The sequence below is a fragment of the Pelodiscus sinensis genome, chromosome 28, assembly GCF_052426305.1.
Source record: "Pelodiscus sinensis isolate ZL-2025 chromosome 28, ASM5242630v1, whole genome shotgun sequence".
Classification (NCBI taxonomy): domain Eukaryota; kingdom Metazoa; phylum Chordata; order Testudines; family Trionychidae; genus Pelodiscus; species Pelodiscus sinensis.
The window spans coordinates 13,866,175-13,884,670 of NC_143079.1; the positions used below are offsets into that span (position 1 = coordinate 13,866,175).

Here is an 18,496-nt window from a genome sequence, read left to right on the forward strand (position 1 = left end):
TTACTCCCTAGTATGGGGGAGGGGAGGGCACACTGAGGTTCAGAAATTGCATGGAGGGCCAGGAGTGGAAGGCTAAGAGAGGCCGTGCCTCTCCCAAACAATCAGGCATGGTCCAGCCAGTGCTCCCATCATACCCCTTGCCTGCCTGCCCAGCCCCCTGACCATCCCCCAGAGACACCCACCCCCTAGCCAACTTCCCTTGCTCCCTGCTCCACAGGGCCCCACCCCTTAGCCATCCCTTCCTGCTTCCTGACCACCCCCTGGAACCGCTGCCCAGCCACAGCTCACAGATGAGGCTACCGGACGGGGGACAGAAGAGGAGGGGCCGGGCGGAGCCGGGGAATGGACAGAAGGGTCCAACAGACTGGATTCTCCCCCCCCCCCCCCGGTAGCTGGTGCACACAGGGGACAACACAACGGGTTACATCCACCAGGGCACTCAGAGCAATTGGTCGCAGTGTGGGCAGGCTGCTGTTTCACGCAGAGAAATTAAATGAAAACTTCCCGCAAGCTCTCTTTTGGGGGCCTGTACCCTCACTAAGGCAATGCCCCCAGGGCGGGGGGAGAGGGGAGAATAAGGGGAGTTCTGACTGAGGATTGTAGCCTGCTAAAATCTCTCTTTCCTATCCTGTCCCTTTCTTGCTATATTTTAGTAGTATGCCAAAAACAAAGGCCTCTTGATTTATCCTGCATGAATTAGCTTTAGCAATAGCATTGTGATCAAGGGTTAAATGATTTTTTTTATTTGATTTTCGATATCTGTCTATGTGCTGTGTAAGAATTACGAAAGATCTCCGGCGAAACCTTCAGCCGGGCCTAGGGACACAGATGGGCTAGGACTCAACAGAGCGTGATTAGAAATAAGTCCCGAACGGCAACGCTGGATTCTCAAGAGCATTTCCAACACTAGAGAACTTGGGGCAGGTGAGAAACGTGCCCGTTTGGCTGGCCTGGTCTCGTTAGCGAAGGGCAAAATGGGCGCTGACTTTGGTAAGATGGGGGCAAAGCATCTCACTGGGGTTAATACCTCTGCGTACAGGGCTGGACTAGGCCAGGCCACGCATGGCAAAGCCAAGGCATAACCAGAATCAGAGCATATGGGACTAGAAACAGGGCTCAGGCAGAAGTGGGCAGCCCCAAACACATAGGGCAGGCGGTCCAAGCCTGGCTTTGGCTCAGCTCCACACGAGAGAGGCTGAATCGTATTATGAGATGAGGCGTCTTCGTTTTTATTATGCTGCCCTCCCATGGGCACCTCAAACTCTGCAGCAGGAGCAGGGTTAGAACTCACGGCCTCCTGCTCTGAAAGCAGGCGCCGCTCGCTTCCAAAGAACTGCCGGCTGCAGCACAGAGACTCCGTTTTAGGCTCCTACCAGTAGATGGCAGCGAATGGAATGACACAGCCGCTCCCTCCGATACGTAACTAATAATACACAACTACAACTAACGCGTTAACAAGGCCCTGTCAGACAACGAGACTTTCAGCCTCAGCACTGGATCATTAGATTACACCCACTCAGAGTGTCAGGCGTTTCTCATTTTTTGGAGAAAAAACTGCTGGAAATCCATTGCAAATTAAACATTTTGTGCCTAGAACACACTGAGAAATAACAGGTCAGGGTTTCTCTACACGGGGACATTTCATTAGAGTATTACAGCAATTGATTCATGGAATGCTTTTCGCACGCACCACTGAAATGCAGCCACCTCTGGGGTGGGGCGCGGGCGCCGTGTGAAAGGATGCAGCAGTGCACGGCCTCAGATTTTTCAGGATGGCTGAAAAACCTTCAACCAAGCTACACAGAGAGTTTGGAGAGGCAGGCGATAATTAACGCCCACGTCGGAATTTGACCGAGACATCACTGTTAACAACCCGTCTCTCCTGAGAAGTGCCAGGGGGTGAGCGAGGCCCCCGAATGGTGAAGACTTCATAGCTCATGCAAAAGATGGCGGCTTTGGTGCCATAGCGCCCCCTAGCGCTAGGCTGGGAGCATTGGCTCAGTAGGCGTTGGCGGGAAGCGCGCCACCTACTGGCTCGGTAAGGAGCATATTTGGTTACGTACGTCACAAGTGTATGTCGAGAATGTATTTCTGACCCTGCGTTTTCTGACCAGGCCACGTGCTGTGGGCTTTCTAGTGTAGATCGTCGAATAGAGAGACGGCAGCCAAGCCCTGAGTGAGATCATCAGAGCCTCTCTCCTCGGCGAGCGCCTCAAAAGCATGTTACAAGCAGAAAGGACCCGATTCTGCTGCTTTTACATGGAGTAGCAATTACTATTGAGGGACCCCTCTGGTTTAGCAGGTCTCTTGAGAGTGCACAGACTAGCCCGTCAGGACTGCAGAATCAGCCCCTAAAGAATTCATCCTTACAGCATCCCTACGAGGGAAGAGTACGCAGGTCACAGTTGCCCCTCCGCTCCTCCCTCCCCCCCATCACTGATATGCAGCTACTTCTGGAGCAGAACAGCAAGCTGTTGAACAGCGCCCAGCAACACTGTCAACAGTTTAAGATAGAACGTTCAGCAAACTCCAGTTCACTTTTCAGGAGGAACGTAGATAATTTCCTTGGAGTTTGGCCACAAAAGTCTAGGCTCTTGGCTTTACATTGAACTCACTTCTCTGTGGTGCTTGTCGATTTACCATTCATCCCTCATGCCCCCTGCATGAGTGTACCCTTCAGGAGCACCCTGCGAGTTAGGAAAGCGCGACTATGCCCATTTCACTGGTGCGGAAACCGAGGCACAGCGCAATGTCAATGGTGACAGTGGTAGTCGTGGGACACAGCCGAACTTGAACTATCCCAGGACCGTGGCTTAGCCACAAAACCCCCCTTCCTCTCTCTCGCTATTTCCCTAAGAGCGATCACAACCCCCCGCCCCCACCCCTGCCCCCACAACTAGAATACCAGCGCCGCTTCCATGCGATTTTGTTTGCAGTTTGACAGAGTTTTTCATGCCCTCATTGTTCCCCTTGTCCTCCATCCACCATCCTGCCCCCCTCCCCCCCCCCCGTTCCTTCCGGAGCTTTGAAGTCAATTTCAAAACCCACCGTCACCTCCCTGCCCCGAACCGTCCTTTGGACTCCTGCACTGACCAGGGCATGCAACGGAAGCATCGATCACCTGAAGGCCAAACACAAGGGGGACTGAACTAGGGGCAGCCAGGCTAAAAGCTGGACCTGCCACAGGCTGAGCTAAAGCCCCCGAGAGGGGGGCAGTAACAGAGTCACGTCCTCTTGGGGTCGGGCACAGAAGGAAGCGCCTCACACGCCCGCACCAGAGGTCGGGTCCCCTTCCTGCCGCTTTAAAATCCCCTCTAGGAAGCCCCAGACACACGGGGGAGACTGGAGATGCCCCAAGGCTCTTAGTCCCCATGTCTGAGTAATCACTGCGGGAACGCTGCCAGCTCCCGTCTACACCCAGGGACCCCGAGGCCCTGGCAGCGATCAAAGCACTTTCCTGAGGTCGGGTGGCCGTGCACAGCTCTGCTGGAGCAGGCCGATGGAGTCTGCGGGTCCCAAGGAGACCAGCCCTGCCCTGCCCCGAAGAGCAGCCAGTCAGCGCGCTCCAGCCGGCGGCTGTTAGCAGAGCATCGCTGGGCCGGGCGGCGGCCTGTGCCCGATTCCATGTAACTCAGGAGCACTGGGGCTGGTGTTTAACAAGAGCATCAGCCTCCTCCAGCACACGAAGGGAGAACGGCCAGTAACAGAGTCAGTCGGGCAGCCAGGGGCCTCGCAATGGGAGAGAGGTGGGGGGCCAGGAACGCTCGTCTCCGACCGGGTCCTCTCCCCCGGGAGGCGGGGGTTGCCAGCAACCAGGAATCTACATGTGCCCGGGACTGGGGAGACTGGAGCGATGAAGGAGCCTATCCCAGAACTTCCAGCCTCATCGAAAACCAATCCCAACCCGCCTGATCGCTGGGGAGACCCATCCTGTCATGCCGGGGACCCTGCTCCCAAGAGGTCCCACCTGACCTGGCACCTGAGATCCAGCAGCTACTCTCCCTTTCTTGGCGGTCTAATGCCACGGGGCCGGCTCTGCAGCCGTGTCTGTCCAGTCCCACGGCAGCGCCCGATCTCGCCGGTACCTCCTCACCACGCGCCAAAAGGCGTCCTTGCTGCTGGGGGCCTTGGCTGCAGTTTCCTTAAGCGGGGAATCCGAGAGCCCTAGGGCTGGAAGAGTCACCGAGTCCAGCCCCAAACTTCTTGCCTCGTAGCCCCTTAGCTCGACTTGGTCCAGCGCAGACAGCGTCACGAAGGGCGGGTAGACAGACGTGGCTGGTTCAGCCTCACATCTGTCTGTTCTCCACGCCACGGATCCCACTCCTTGGACTGCTCCTGTCCCTTTCTCACTAGGTCAGTTACACCCTCAGCTTCATCCCTTCCTCCATGGGGAGGTCCCCTCTTTTCCCCACTGCCACCCCCCACATCTGACCCTGCAGGGAGCTTCCAAACCCAGCCCCAGGCCTTCATCTGGCCCTGTACTGGACATGCTGCATGTGCCCAGAGCGCTGTCTACTCTACACGCCGTGCAAACATCGGCTAACCCTGATCACCTCCCCCTCTGGAGGAAGCCTTTTGCCACCATTTTAGTGACGGGGAAACTGAGGCACAGCAAGGCAACACCGCTGGCCCAAGTAGGTCAGAGGCAGGATTCAAACTCCAGATTCCCTGCCTCCTCCAACTCCTGCATCCTCCGCTGCCTGGGCTCTACAAGCCACCAAACTGTCTGCACACCATTGGCCAAATCGACCGCTCCCTCCCGACGCCTCGCTGCCGGGCCTTACCTCGGGACAGGTTCCCGGAGATGAAGCGGCAGAAGTAGCGGATCCAATTGCCCAGGTGTTTCTGGCAGCTGAAGTCCCAGATCTCCAGCCGCGCTTCCAGGGAGCGCCCCGAGGTGCCCGTTGCTTTGGCCTCTTTCGGGGGCATCCTGCCTCGCTCCCGCCGGCCCTCTTCCGCGCTTCCCGGCCTGGCTCGCTGGGCCAGGCTGCCTGGGTTTCCTAAGGTAAGCGCTTTGTCTCTGCTGCTGCTGGCTGCACTGACCTTCTCTCCCACTCCACCTGCTCTGACTCCTCCTTCCGCCTCGCTGGGGCTCCCCTCCCGCTCCTCGCTGGAATCCCTGGCAAAGTTGAATTTCTTCCGGCTGAGCACAAGGGCTGTTCGGGGACCCAAGCACCCCACAAGGCCTGAGGGACTCGACTCGACTCTCCTCCCGCTGCGTTCAGGAGTCACACTAAACTCCCTGGGCTCCCGGGTTTCCTGCTTTCTCCTCTGCCCCTTCCCACCACGCCGCTGTTCCTCCTCCCGGGCTTCGAGTGAATTTAAGGCAGCAAAATCTCTTGGCTGGTTTGGCCTCTTCTGTGCTAAGTCCCTGCATTTCACGTTGCCTAGGAGCTGCATCCCCAAAACTCACCCTGGGAGCAAGCCTGCCATGTTAACCCCCCCCCCCCCGGGGCCTCTGCTGGTCCTGCCCCTTTGTCTCGACTGCCCCGGGGTCCTTGGGGCTGGGGCATCTCTCAGAGCCCGGCCAACAGGCAATTTGCTTTCCAGTTTGCTGTCACAGCTATCCGCAGGCTCAAACACGCAGCCTTCTGCGCCGAGGCCCTAGGACCGCTGCAGCCACTGCCCCCGTATTAGGGCTGACCTGTCTCAGCAGCCAGCAGAGAGGCAGGAGGCGCGGCTGGCAAGGTCTGACCTTCCCTCCAAGGCAAGGTTACCAACGTACCCGACCACCCCTCCTCCTCCCGTGCACCTTGTCGCCACCGGGTCAGGCCGGGCAACTCCTGCTCTAGGATGGCTCATTCTCCCCACAAAAGAATCTTCCAGGCTGACAGGCCCTGTCCCGGCAGGCAGTAGGGAGTGCGGGCCCTGTGCCAGACAGGACTGGACAACAGCCGTCAATGCCAGAGAGGCACGAGGTTTTCCTGATTATCTCAAAGAAAGGGGCGGCATCCCCATTTTCTGGATAGGAAAACTGAGGCAGGGCGAGATGGGGGTTGCCCAGGAAGCCAGAAGCAAGGTGGAGAGGAGCACCCAGGTGTCCCGATGCCCAATCCCGTGCCCTAAATCCTCCAGGGACCCCCGTGGGTCGTGTGTTCCGGGCAGATGTGGCGACCTGGGCGGTTTTTTGAGCAAACCAGGGAGTGGGGGGCGGGGGGGAGGGCGCAGCTCTGGTGGCATTTTCTTTCTCCTGCTTCAACCCCCCCGCCTTCACCTCTCCACATGCAGGGGCTGGCTTGTTTCTCCTGGTGGGGGCTCCACCCCCACTCTGCCCCAAGCCCTGCCCCCACACTGCTTCTCCCCCCCAAGGTCCCACCCTCGCTCCGCCCCTTCCGACTCCGTGGGAATCCAGGGCTCCCGGCACCACACGGGATTGGGCCCTTGAAGCCAGGAGGGGTGAGGGGCTGCTCAGCTCCTGCCCCTCCCACCCGGCTCAGGCTCCCTCCCCCGCCCGCCTTCCTGACCTTCCCCGGCACAGGTGCCCGCAGCCCGGAACATCGATACCCGTGCTCGTTGCGGGACCGTTCCTGCCTCTCGGCGTAATCGGAGCCCCAGCCCCTGCGGAAAGGCTGAGCCATCAATTCCTGAGCCGAGCCGAGCTGAGCACGGGACAGGCCCCCCTCCCTGCCAAGCCCTGCGGCCCCGCGTTGGCCGAGAGGGAGGCTGCCACGCAGAGCGCAGCTAGCCCGGGGTGGGCAATCCGTTTGGCACTTCACAAATTTTTGAAGTGGCCCCAGGCTGCTGGAAGGGGCGGGGCCTCAGTTAGAAGGGGCGGGGCCAGGACACTTCTGCGCTTCCCCACCCACAGACCCTGATTGGCCTGGGGGGGGGAGCGGCAGGGCCTCTGTGGGCCGGGTCAACCCACTTGGCGGGCCAGATGCAGCCCGCAAAGACCCTTTGGTCCACCCCCGAGTTAACCCCTTCGCTGCCATCGGCAAGGCCCCTCCCCACCCCCCGAACCAGCCTCTTCTCCGCTACTTCCTTCCTTCACAGCACCCCGCTCCCCCAGCCCCTCGTCTGGACGACACCCTAAGCTACCTCCGTGCCGCGCCGCCGGGCAGGTGCCCCAGGAAAGCCCCACGCTGGCATTTTTGGACCAACGACAACAAAAAGTTGGGGTTTCGGTTCCAAGTGGCTTTTCGTTTTGAAACTGCGGCTCGTTGCTAGTGAAAAGCGCCCAGAAGCCTCCCCCTCAAGCCAGCTCTTCAACTGACTCCATTCCACTGGCCCCAAATGGGGCAGGTTTCCAAGAACTCAGAACCCAGGCAGGAGAAAACACCCCAAGCCTGGTGAGAACGGAGGGGGCAGAAAAGCCCTGGTCCCTCTGCTCTTGCAAGGAGTTCGCTGGCTTGCAGGCAGTGATTTTCCACCGCTTTCATTTCTGGCCCCTCCACATGTTCCGGGGCATGGGGGCCCCTTTGGCCATCGGTGTGCAGACCCCCGCGGACACAGACCCCGGGTTGAAACCGTGGAGCTGAAGGAGCCTTTCGCTTCCGGCAGGAGCAGCTCTGGAGTTTAGATCCAGGGATCAGGGCCCGCTAGGAGCCAGGCTCGGGACGTCCCTGGGTGGGAGACTGGTGCCGAGGAGCATAGAGGTGCCGGTAGGATCATGGGCGGGGCCTAGGCTTGGCTGCGACTCGTTCATCTCCTGCGATCCTGTCCGCTCAAAGCCTCGCCCTGTCGCACGAGCCTGCCAGCCCCACACCCCGCATCTCACACCAGCCCGGGAGGCCGTTCAGCGCCTCTCAGGAACATATGGGCGATGGAGGGAGGAAGGACCAGCTGAGGGCTTGTTTTGGGCCCCCTACTACTGAGCCACAAGCGGGGGGATAAGGGGGTGCTGCTGCCCTTGGCAAAGCAGCAAACATTGCTCACTGCTGGGGGGAGGTGCAGGGACACCCCCGCCCCCCTTCACTGGGTTTGCACTAGCAGGCATTCCTCTCTCCAGGCTGCGGAGTCCCCGGCGGCCTGCAGAGGGACACAGCGCTCCACCGAGCCCGGAGCTGGGTTGGGGGGAGTCTGGCTCGGCTGCAGTCCAGGCGCCAGTTCTCTGGCCCAAGGGGGTGGGCGAGCGCAGGGGTTTCCAGGGAGAGGGAGACGGAGGAATTGGCCGGAGGTTGGCTCCCGTCCACCCACCTCACAATTCCGACTCCAGGGGGGTCGCTCCCGTCCGTCACACAGGGACGGCCACACTGGACATTCGATCCAGAGCCTGGCACTTCCTAGGCTGGGTGGCTCCGCTGCGACCAAACCCGGGAATCGCTGCAGATCCAACACCGATTGGAGGGAATCGCCCCCTCCCCCTGCCCCCCACAGGCCTACCCCTGCCGCTCCCGCCACACGCCCGCGCCTGCTACGCAAGTCCTAACCCCCATGGAGCAGACACGTGTCCCCCTGCAACTGCCTGGAGCCAGTGACTAGAATCCTAGAACCAGCAGGGCCCTCGAGAGCCCAGTCCCGGCCCTCCTGGCAGGACCCAGCACCGTCCAGTCGATCCCTGACAGGCGTCTGTCCAACCTGCTCGTAAATATCTCCAGCGATGGAGATTCCACAGCCTCCCTAGGCAATTGATTCCAGTGTTTCATCACCCTGACAGGCAGGAAGTTTTTCCTAATGTCCAACCTAAACCTCTCTTGCTGCAGTTTAAGCCCCTTGCTGCTTGTCCTGTCCTCAGCGGCCAAGAAGAACAATTTTTCTTCCTCCTCCTTGTAACACCCTTGTAGGGTTGAAACCGCTCTCACGTCCCCTCTCCGCCTTCTCTTTTCCAAACTAAACAAGCCCAATTCCTTCAGCCTTCCCGCATCGCTCCTGCTCTCTAGACCTTTCATCATTTTGGTTGCTCTTCTCTGGACCTTCTCCAATGTCTCCACATCAGTCCTGAAACGTGGTGCCCAGAACTGGAGACAACACTCCAACTGAGACCTAACCAGCGCAGAGCAGAGCGGAAGAACAACTCCTCGTATCTTGCTCACCACACTCCTGCTAATGCAGAGACTTGGCTCATGGGCCAGCCTGAAAGCTGCTTCCATCGGTGGGGATGAAGCGGAGGGGGGGGGTCACATTGTGACCCCCCTGGGCAGCTCTCAGGGACCCTGCTGCGTCACTGGCACTGATCCCGCAGGAGAGCTGGGCGAGGGGATCCATGCTACTGAGGCCAACCTGGGTGGGGAGAAAGGGACCCCCCCAGGGACATTCCTCCAGGGCCCCCCAGGTCCACAAAGGGCACGATATAACCTGAGTCCCAGGCATGATCCACTGAAAGAAACCCCAGCAGCCCGGTTCATACAGGAACCTGGTAAACTGAGTCACAGGGGAGCCAGGCTGCGGGAAGGAAAGGGAGGGGCCTGTGACGGAGGGTCTGCAGTGCTCACCGGGCTTTATCGTGCTGCTCGGCGGCCAGGCTGATGGGACAGGCAGGGGAGGGGTCACGCCCGGTGGGAGCAGAACTCCTCTCGGGGTTTACAGACAGACACAACAGCTGCTCCCGCCCCGGCGCGGGGTTAATCCCCGGAGCGATGCGCTGGGGAGCGGCCGGGGATTACGCGGGATTATGACCGGCCTGCACAGGACGCAGCTCAGAGAGCGACCCCCCCCACACCGCCTTGGGCAGGAGCAGCGCTTTGGCGAGCCGGGTGGGGCAGGCCACGGGCGCTCTGCCAGCGCAGGGGGACGGGCAGCTGCCAACGGGCAGGAGGATTGAATCCCCTTCCCCACCCTCCTGCGCCGGGGCAGGCTGGGCCCAGGTGGACAACTGGGAAGGTCTCTTGCTGGTGGGCAGCGATTCCCAGCCCCGGCAGAAAGCACCCAACCCCGCACCCAGCCCCGGCCCCTGGCGGAAAGCGCCCAGCCCCGCACCCAGCCCCGGCCCCCGGCGGAAAGCACCCAGCCCCGCACCAAGCCCTGGCCCCCGGCCGAAAACGCCCAGCCCCGCACCCAGCCCCGGCCCCCGGCCGAAAACGCCCAGCCCCGCACCCAGCCCCGGCCCCTGGCGGAAAGCGCCCAGCCCCGCACCCAGCCCCGGCCCCCGGCGGAAAGCGCCCAGCCCCGCACCCAGCCCCGGCCCCCGGCAGAAAGCGCCCAGCCCCGCACCCAGCCCCGGCCCCTGGCGGAAAGCGCCCAGCCCCGGCTCCCCGCTGGTTACCTGATCCCTGGGGCGTCGCTCTGGACAGGAGCCGCTTCACCAGGCAGCATTTCAGCAGCGCCTTGCGGGTGAGCCGCGGCCTCTGCCACTTCCCCTGCTCCTTCTTCCCTGGGGGGGTCTGGCCCGGGTCGCCCAGCAGGCTCCCATCCGTCTCCTTGGCGTCGTCCTGCAGCAGAACACAGCCCCGAGGGCAGGTCAGCGCCCCGGGCTCACAGACGCCTGCCACCGCCGGGGACTGCTCCCGGAGCCCGTGGGCGAGTGAGGCGCCGGCCTGGCCCCGGTGGCGCACGGATCCCGCCGCGGCTCCAGCAGGGCCCAGTCTGGAGTGCCGTGGGCGCAGAGCCTCGGTGGAATCTCCCACCCGCCGAGCATCCGCTCACGCCAGGACCCGAACCTCCCTCCCCGAGTGAATCAAACAAGCGCAGCGGGCCAGGGGGCTAATGCCGCATCGGCCTCAGGGCCCTCCGGGCCGGCTCCATGGGGCAAAGGGGCCCCGAGGCCGGGAAGCAGCCTGCGCGCAAAGCGGCCAGGACCCGACACCACCCCCTACGCACCAGTCGGGGGGGGGCACAGCACGAGCCGGCCGGGACATGGTGGGGTTGGCCTGCCCCCCCAACCCTCACCCCTCACGGGGGACCCCAAAGCAGGGGCACCACAGAGGAGGCTCCCACGTCCCCAGTCACCGGCAGAACCACCCCTGCCCAGGGAACCAGAAACCCTCCTGCTGTCCCCAGCCCATCCCTGCGCTGTGCCCAGCTCTGCCACGGCTAGTTCCCTCCGGAAGCTTCTCCCAGGCCGGGGGGGGGGGCTCTTTGGGGTTGGGGGGCCACAGACCCACAGAAAAGTCAGCCGGGCGCACAAGGGAGAAGCCGAAAAGCAAACGCTCCCGAGGTGCGATGGAGAAGGACCCTCCCCGCCTTCCCCTCACGTTGGGGGGAGCCCCGAGCCTCAGGGGCTGGATCCAGGCGAGCTGGGCCTGCGGTTCCCCACCCCTGCCCTAGGCATTCTGCCTTCGGCCCAGACCATTCTGGCTGCGTTTCCAGGCTCCCGGAGCTGGGGAGTGTGTTCTGATCCCCCTCCCCCCAACGCACCCTCACCCCCTGCTCAGTTTCCCAGGCGAATGGTGGAGCTGAGGCAATGGCTCGTTTTTAGCTCCTGCTGCTTTCACCAGCAATCCCCCCCGCCCCCCCCCCCCCAGCTTTCGCTTGCCCGCAGGGACACTGCTCCAGCAAACGTAAGGGTGGTTCCCTAAGGCCCAGCCTCCTCCTCTGTCCTGAGGAAGGGGGGCTGGCTGTCGGGAGCGTTGGCTTGTCAGCCAGGAGCACCAAGGTCCAACCCTGACACTGCCGCAGACTCAGTGGAGCCTCGAGCCCCTTTCTTAGGTGGCGTGCCTCAGTTTCCCCTCTGTCACGCGAGAATGAGCATGACAGCCCTACGTCCCTGGCAGGCTGGGAAGGAGGAAGCGTTTGATGAAGACTGAGCTTCGCAGATGGAAGGTGCTGCTCTTTCCCCCGCGCCCAAATGCCACAATGATGGCCACTTTAGAAGCACGCCTAAGAGGGGCAGGCTAGCGTACCCCGCGACCTGGTACCCCAGGCTGCTGTTTCTAAATGCCAAGCGGCACTTCGGGAAAGATAACCGAGAGCTGCTTCTGTGCTGAATAATTGATGGTTTTATTCTACCTCCATTGAATGGCAAACCGACCTCAATCAGTCAGTCCTGCCGTCGGAGCTTTCCATCGCACACGAGGCAACAGAACAGTGCTTCAGCACGGGCGTGGGAGGGGGGAGCCCTGCAAGTGCTAATGAAGTATCAGTCGCGCCTGCCCTCCAGGGACCTCAGCGCCCTTTGGCTCGCCAGCCAATGTCCCAGGGCAAAGGAAGGCAGACAGGTACCATTGTAGCTGTTTTGTGGATGGGGGAAACTGAGGCACAGAACCCAAGCACAAAACCAGTCAGGCCTAAAGCAGGAAGCTTTTCGGTAAGTAACTTGCCAACACCGTCCCAAGCTGGGAATTCCCGATTTCCTGCTCTGAGCCGCTTGATTTCTCTCTCTCTGGCAACATCCATCGCCCTGGGGTCTGGACTTCGTCTGGACAGTGCTGCTGATGGTCTCTTGAAACAGGCCATTAAGTTGTTTGTGGCTTCGCGTCAGGCACCTAGACCCAGGGGCTGGCCTAAGCCGACAGAGCCCTAGGACCGGCTTTGCAGGGAGTCGGCTTAGGCTGTGGGAGCCTTTCGCAAGCGGCTCTGCGGCCTGGCCACCGCACAGGGCACATCAGCCACTGTGAGGGTAGCCCGGCCAGGAAAGGGCAGAGCTCCGCTTGCAGCCCCTTCCTCTGGGCAATCTGGAGCCTGCACGGCTTCCACCCACGCCCTGCACGTCCAAACGGCCACCTGAGTATGGCTTTAGAGCCACCCTCTGGCCCCTCACCCCGCCTCTGTCCCACTCTGGTGGCAGCCTGGCCTCCAGCAAAACGCCTTGGCTGAGACGCTGCTGCTTAGAAACAACGAGACTGGGGAGAGGGGACCCATCATGGCTGGTGTGGAGAAAGTGAAGAAGGAAAAGTGACTAACGAGAACGAGGAGTCGCCAAACGAAATGAACAGGCAGCAGGTTTAAAACAAACGCAAGGAAGTTTTTCTTCGCGCAGCGCACAGTCAACCTGCGGAACTCCTCGCCTGAGGATGTGGTGAAGGCCAGGACGTTAACAGGTTTCAAAATGGAACTAGATAAATTCACAAGGACAGGCCCATCAATGGGTATTAGCCGGGATGGGTAGGAATGGTGTCCCTAGCCTCTGTTTGTCAGGGAAGCAGCTGCTGCTCCAGCTGGGACATGTACGACCCACCAGCCATTCCCCCCCAGCCCAGCTCGCTCTTGGACACATGCGCTGGCCAAGGCCAGGAGATTCAGCTAGTGTCCCTGCACCCCCGGCTCAGGCGGGGACAATTTGTACGGGGGGGGGGAGCTGAGCACCATCGAACCAAACCGTAAACCCCATGTACGATGGAAACCCCTTCAAGCCAGGAGGTGCAACCGCCCCCGCCCCCTCCAGTTCCAGCACCGTGGCCTTGATACAGCCCTAGTCACACCGCTCCAGGCACGCTGCCGCGTGGGAGCAGCCGGCGCTAGCTGCAGCGATCCAACACGCCAGCAGGGCCCGGTGTTACTGACGCGATGGGAACAGCTAAACCCTGCAGGCAGATGGCTGGAGAGCCACTTGTTAAAAGCCTGGTAAAACCGCACCGCCAACAAGCCGGAGATTTTCTTTTTAATTGCTGTGTTTAGTTTTAAACTACAGATTTGTCCAGCTTCGGCCGGCGGCTCCCCAGGAATTAAGCCCCGTGTCTCTCCGGGGGCTGCAGGGCCATCTGCTGGGAAGGCTGAGCGAGGGGAAGCACGTGGGTTTCGTGGGATTCACGCCACGGGCTGCCCTGGCTCTGAGAAGAGAGCAGATGCAGCGAAGCCAACGGGTGAAATCCGCAAGCTGAGGCATGGCCCCGTGCCGCGGGGCTAACCAAGATCAAAAGAGGGGGACTCGGGAGAGTCCATTTGGCGGCTGGCAGTTCCAGCCCTGGGTGGACTGGAGAGGAACCAGCCTGGATCCAGTGTGAGTGGACGCTCCTCCATCCCGGGGTGCAGCTCAGAACGCCGGGACGACCCTCTGCCCAGCCTGACTGATGATTTTACTGGGCCCCAGGCAGCCGGCCACAGATGGCTCAAAGCAGAAGGCTGGGGTGGGGGGCGACTGCAGGGGAGCCTGGGCTGGAGTTGTGATCTCTTTAGTCTGGCCCTCAGGTGTCTGGGCCCAATACACATCTGCCTTGACCACAGTGCGGATCTCTAACAAGCAAAACCCAGGCCTGTCTCAAGTCTGCTGCAGGTAGCACGCAGGCAAGGCCGAGCGGGGAGCTGGGAGAGGCAGGAATGTCTTACATAATAACGCAGATTAAGCCTGGTACGCGAGACCACGTCAAGACCTTGCACTGGTCCTTCTGTTTCTGATCAGCAAACATTGCAGATGCAGCCATAAAACTGTTAACTACGCGGGTAGTTTTTGCAATACCCGCAGTAGGACAAGCCCCAAATAGGAAATTAGAGGCATCTTACACAAGATGTAATCAGTTGGTGAATAGTATTAGAACGACCAAGTCTCGCTTTGCTATAAAAGGGCTTAGTAATAAGAATTGAAGGGAGGGAGCAGGATTAACCCAGTAGGTCCTACTCGATGTAACTAGAAGTAAATAGGCATTTCACACCAGCGACCCAGTGCATGGCACCCCAATGGGCGGGAATGAAAGGAACCACAACCCCCTGCCTGGCACTGTAGGCTGTGTCTACACTGGCATGATTTAGCGCAAATACTTTTAACTGAAAAGTTTTTCCGTTAAAAGTATTTGCGCAAGAGAGCGTCTATCCTGGCATGTGCCTTTGCGCAAGAGATGTGCTTTTGCACAAAAGCATCCGTGCCAGTGTAGACACTCTCTTGCACAAGAAAACTCCAATGGCCATTTTAGCCATCGGGCTTTCTTGCGCAAGAAATCGATGTTACCTGTCTACACTGGCCTCTTGTGCAAGAACACTTGCACAAGAGGACTTATCCCTGAACGGGAGCGTCAGAGTATTTGCGCAAGAAGCACTGATTTCATACAGTAGAACGTCCTTGCGCAAATACTCGCCGCCAGAGTAGACAGGCGGCAAGATTTTGTGCAAAATCTTGCCAACGTAGACACAGCCGTAGTGTAAAGTAGTACGGGTGAAGTACGCTGTAGTGTACGGGTAAAGTGTAAGTGAAGTAGGCTTTATTACTGTATTATAGTAGATCTATGAATTGCTTTTGCATTGTTGTGTGCTGTACTAATTGCGTTAGAATTTATTGTAGTTAAGGTTTCAGTTGTATAGTCATTGTTTTTAAGGCTTGTAAAACTTAAACAATTATGTTAACTGCGTACAGCTTGCAATGAATAAGTGAGTGGTTAAATCTCTCAGGAGTGTCCTGGTTTCCCTTGGCTCTAAAATAAATCGAACCACCCGACAGCGACAGAGGAGGAAACGGATTCACCTCCTGGGTCAGACCCAAAGCCCATCTCACCAGTGTCCCGGCTGCCGACAGCGGCCAATGCCGGGGCCCCGGAGGGAGTGCACAGAAAAGGGAATTATCCAGTGACTCCCCGCCCACTCCCAGCTTCTGGCATAGAAGAGGGGGGCTGTGGGGCTGCTGAGGGGCCCACGGCTGCAGGATTTCTTCCCACCCCTTATCTCAGCAGGTCCCTGATCCTCCAGGCTGAGAAGTGGCAGGAGGCGGCAGGACACACCTGGCCAGCTCTGTGCCACATGGCACCGGCCGCGCAGCCTCTGGCCTGCTGTCTGAGGAGCCCACCAGTAATGTATGCCGCTTCCCCTTTTGGGTCCGCTTTGCCGGCCTGTCCGTTATTTACAGGCAGGGCTAATCCCACCCAACAAGGGAACCTGGGCTCCAACCAGACCCCACCCAGGCTAGAACCGGACAGAGGAGACACGGCTCGGTGGGGACACATCCCAAGAGCTTCCACCACCAGCACACACTTCCTAAGCATCTGCGGGGTGTCACGAGTCTGCCGTTCTCGGGCAGAGAGGCTCCGGGACAGGCATTTGTCGTGGCTGTGCCCTGGCAGCCAGGCCTGACGTCCCAAATCACGTCCCCAAGAGGCCAGAGTCCTTTCTGGGGTGACTCTTGGCTTCAGAGAGTCTGGTGCAAGGAACCCAGGATTTTGCTCACCACTGAACTGCAGCCACCTCTGGGGTGGAAGCCAACAGCTGCCGAGAAGGACTCGGTCCCTCCCTCAATGAGCTGACAGAATTCATCTCCGGAACCAAACAGCTGTTAGCTCTGGATGTCAGAGGGAGGAAACTCCCGGGTTCAGTCATGGCTGTTGGTGGGGGGAAGGGGAGGGATTATCTGGGCCCAGAGCAAACCAATTCCAGCATGTTTGACATAAGCAAACAGATCCTCGTCCCACCCCTTCCGCCCAAGACCCTGGCCCCTCAGAAACCTTCCCACCCCGTGGAGCCAAGCCCCGGACAACCCCAGCCCTGAAGCCTGATCCTTCCTAGCCAGTCAGGTGGTCGGGCTACCGTGCTACGGCCCCTGCCCTCCTGTGGGAGACAAGGAGTTGGGTTCCCTAGCCACAGCCCTAGCCCTCCTGGCCAGTCAGAAAGCAAAGGCAATTTTGGGAAGGCCCAGGGCAAGAGAGCTCCTGCTCCATGACTCAGTTTCCCCTTGGGCACAAGGAGGGATCATGGTACTAGCCCCCCTCCCAATGGAGGTTCAAGTTTGTAGAGAGCCGAGCGGGACCCTGCCTGACATCTCGGTGCAGGGCTGTGACGCCGCATTCGCTTTCTGAAACTTAAACGCCAGAGGACGAACTGGAGCCAAAGGAGAGAGCCGGGACGAGAGCTGGGCAGGGCCACACTGCCGAGGGAAAGGCCCCGGGGAGAATGAGAAATGCAGGAAGGGACGTTCTAAAGCCTGCAGGGATCAATTCTTCTCAGTTAGTGGCAGAGGACAGAACAGGCACAGATGGGCTCGGAGCTACGTCAGGGGAAAAGCCGCTTAAACGTGAAACAAACCGTGGCAATCCTTGGCCGGGCTCCAAAACCCTCTTGGCGCAGAATCTCCAACGGGCTCCCAGCACTCCCGCCCTTGCTATGCAGAAGGGCTGCGTCTACACTGGCAGGATTTTCCGCAAATGCTTTTAACAGAAACGTTTTTCCGTTAACGGCATTTGCGGAAAAGAGCGTCTAGATCGGTACGGACGCTTTTCCACCAAAGCACGTTTTGCGGAAAAGCGTCCGTGCCAATCTAGACGCGGTTTTGCGCACGAAAGCCCCGATCGCCATTTTCGCCATCGGGGCTTTTTTGCGCAAAACAGTTTTTAGCGTCTACGCTGGCCCTCTTGCGCAAAGACATTTCCGGAAAAGGGCTTTGGCCCGAACGGGAACGTCAACGCATTTGCGCAAGCAGCACTGATTTCGGACAGTAGAACGTCAGGGCTTTTGTGCAAAATCAAGCGGCCAGTGCAGACAGCTGGCAAGTTTTTGTGCAAAAGTGGCCGCTTTTGTGGAAAAACTTGCCAGTCTAGACGCAGCCAATGAGAAACCGAGGCACCAATGTCAGTGACAAAACTCACCCTGCAGATCAGTGGCAGAGTCAGGAGGAGAACCCGGCTCTCTGCTCTCCTGTCCTCACTACCACAGGAATGTCCTTCCAAAGCAAGGGGCAGAACCCAGGAGCCCTGTCCCCCAGCCCTTGCTGTGCTCACTAGGCAATGCTGCCTCCTAGACAGACAGCTGACGTTCCCTCCCCAGTTTATCATCTGAGCTGCGTCCTTTTGGCTTCCTTCCTTCCCAGATCTTTTCCCCCAGGACTGGCCCTGCCTCTCAGATCCCCCTGGAGAATGCCAAACGGGAAATAACTGCAAAGACCAACAAGGGAGAAAGAACTAGAGGGGGGATTTGGGGAGATTAGATGCTGGACCCAATGTAATTCCCCATCCTCTCACTTAGCCACCATGGCTTAGATCCCAACACCTTATTAGTCAATGGAATGAGCTGCCAAGGGAAGACTTGAACTCAGCCTCTGGAGGCAACTGAGCCTCGACCAGACCCCCGTTTCAGCCAGCACTAGCAGGTTTACCCAGCATTGCTCGGCTCCTTAACCCAATCAATTGTTGTTTTTTGGAAAATACAGTGAAAATGTCCAGGCTGCATGTAAATCACTGCTCTGGGCTGGGGACGAGGGGTTCAGGGTGCAGGCTGCCCTGGGGAGAGAGGACACCCCCAGCCCTCTCTCACCGCAGCAGCTTGGGGCCAGCTGAGAAGCGCCTCTCTATGGCTGCTGCAGCTCCAGCGGGCACAGCTGGGGGAAGGGGCATGTCCCTCGGCTGGGGTAGATCCAGGTTCATCTGTGCTCCCCGGTCAGAGTGAGGAACACAGCAAACTGCGCACTTTCCCCTCGCTCCCTAAAGAAGAGGAACAGCCAGCGATGTCCCGGATAGGGTGGGGAGATAGTCAGCCCCCCCCCCCCCCACTTCCCTCTAGCTGGCCTGGACGCAGGGCTCTGGTTTCCCTTCTTCCACCAGCCGTCCCAGGCCCCTCTAACTGCTCCCATCTGCTGTTCCCAACGTCCCCCCCCCAGAGCTCCCCCCCTTCCCCCCCGCCCAGAGCTGCTTCCTGCCACTTCCGCAGCGTCCCAGCCTGCCTGATGTCAGACCTCTGGACCTGTCTGTCCCATCATGCCGGCTGGCTGCCCCCCCCAGCGCCACACCAGCTTGTGCCCACGGACGGGTGCTCGTGCTTTGGCACTGCCTAGCCA

The 18,496-nt window shown here is 59.7% G+C and overlaps 1 protein-coding gene across 4 annotated transcripts in view; it reads right to left on the reverse strand.

Annotated features, from left to right (window-relative positions):
- KCNIP3 (potassium voltage-gated channel interacting protein 3) overlaps positions 1 to 18,496 on the reverse strand; it is a 96,636-nt gene that overhangs the window by 65,374 nt on the left and 12,766 nt on the right. For 2 of the 4 annotated variants that reach the window (XM_089773789.1, XM_075910719.2), the window contains exon 2: positions 10,142 to 10,307. In XM_089773789.1, the coding sequence (XP_089629915.1) occupies positions 10,142 to 10,307 (166 nt within the window). Of the gene's footprint in view, positions 1 to 4,784; positions 5,767 to 10,141; positions 10,308 to 18,496 lie in introns of those variants that run through there. The other 2 variants (XM_075910718.2, XM_006129115.5) reach the window with 2 other exon arrangements.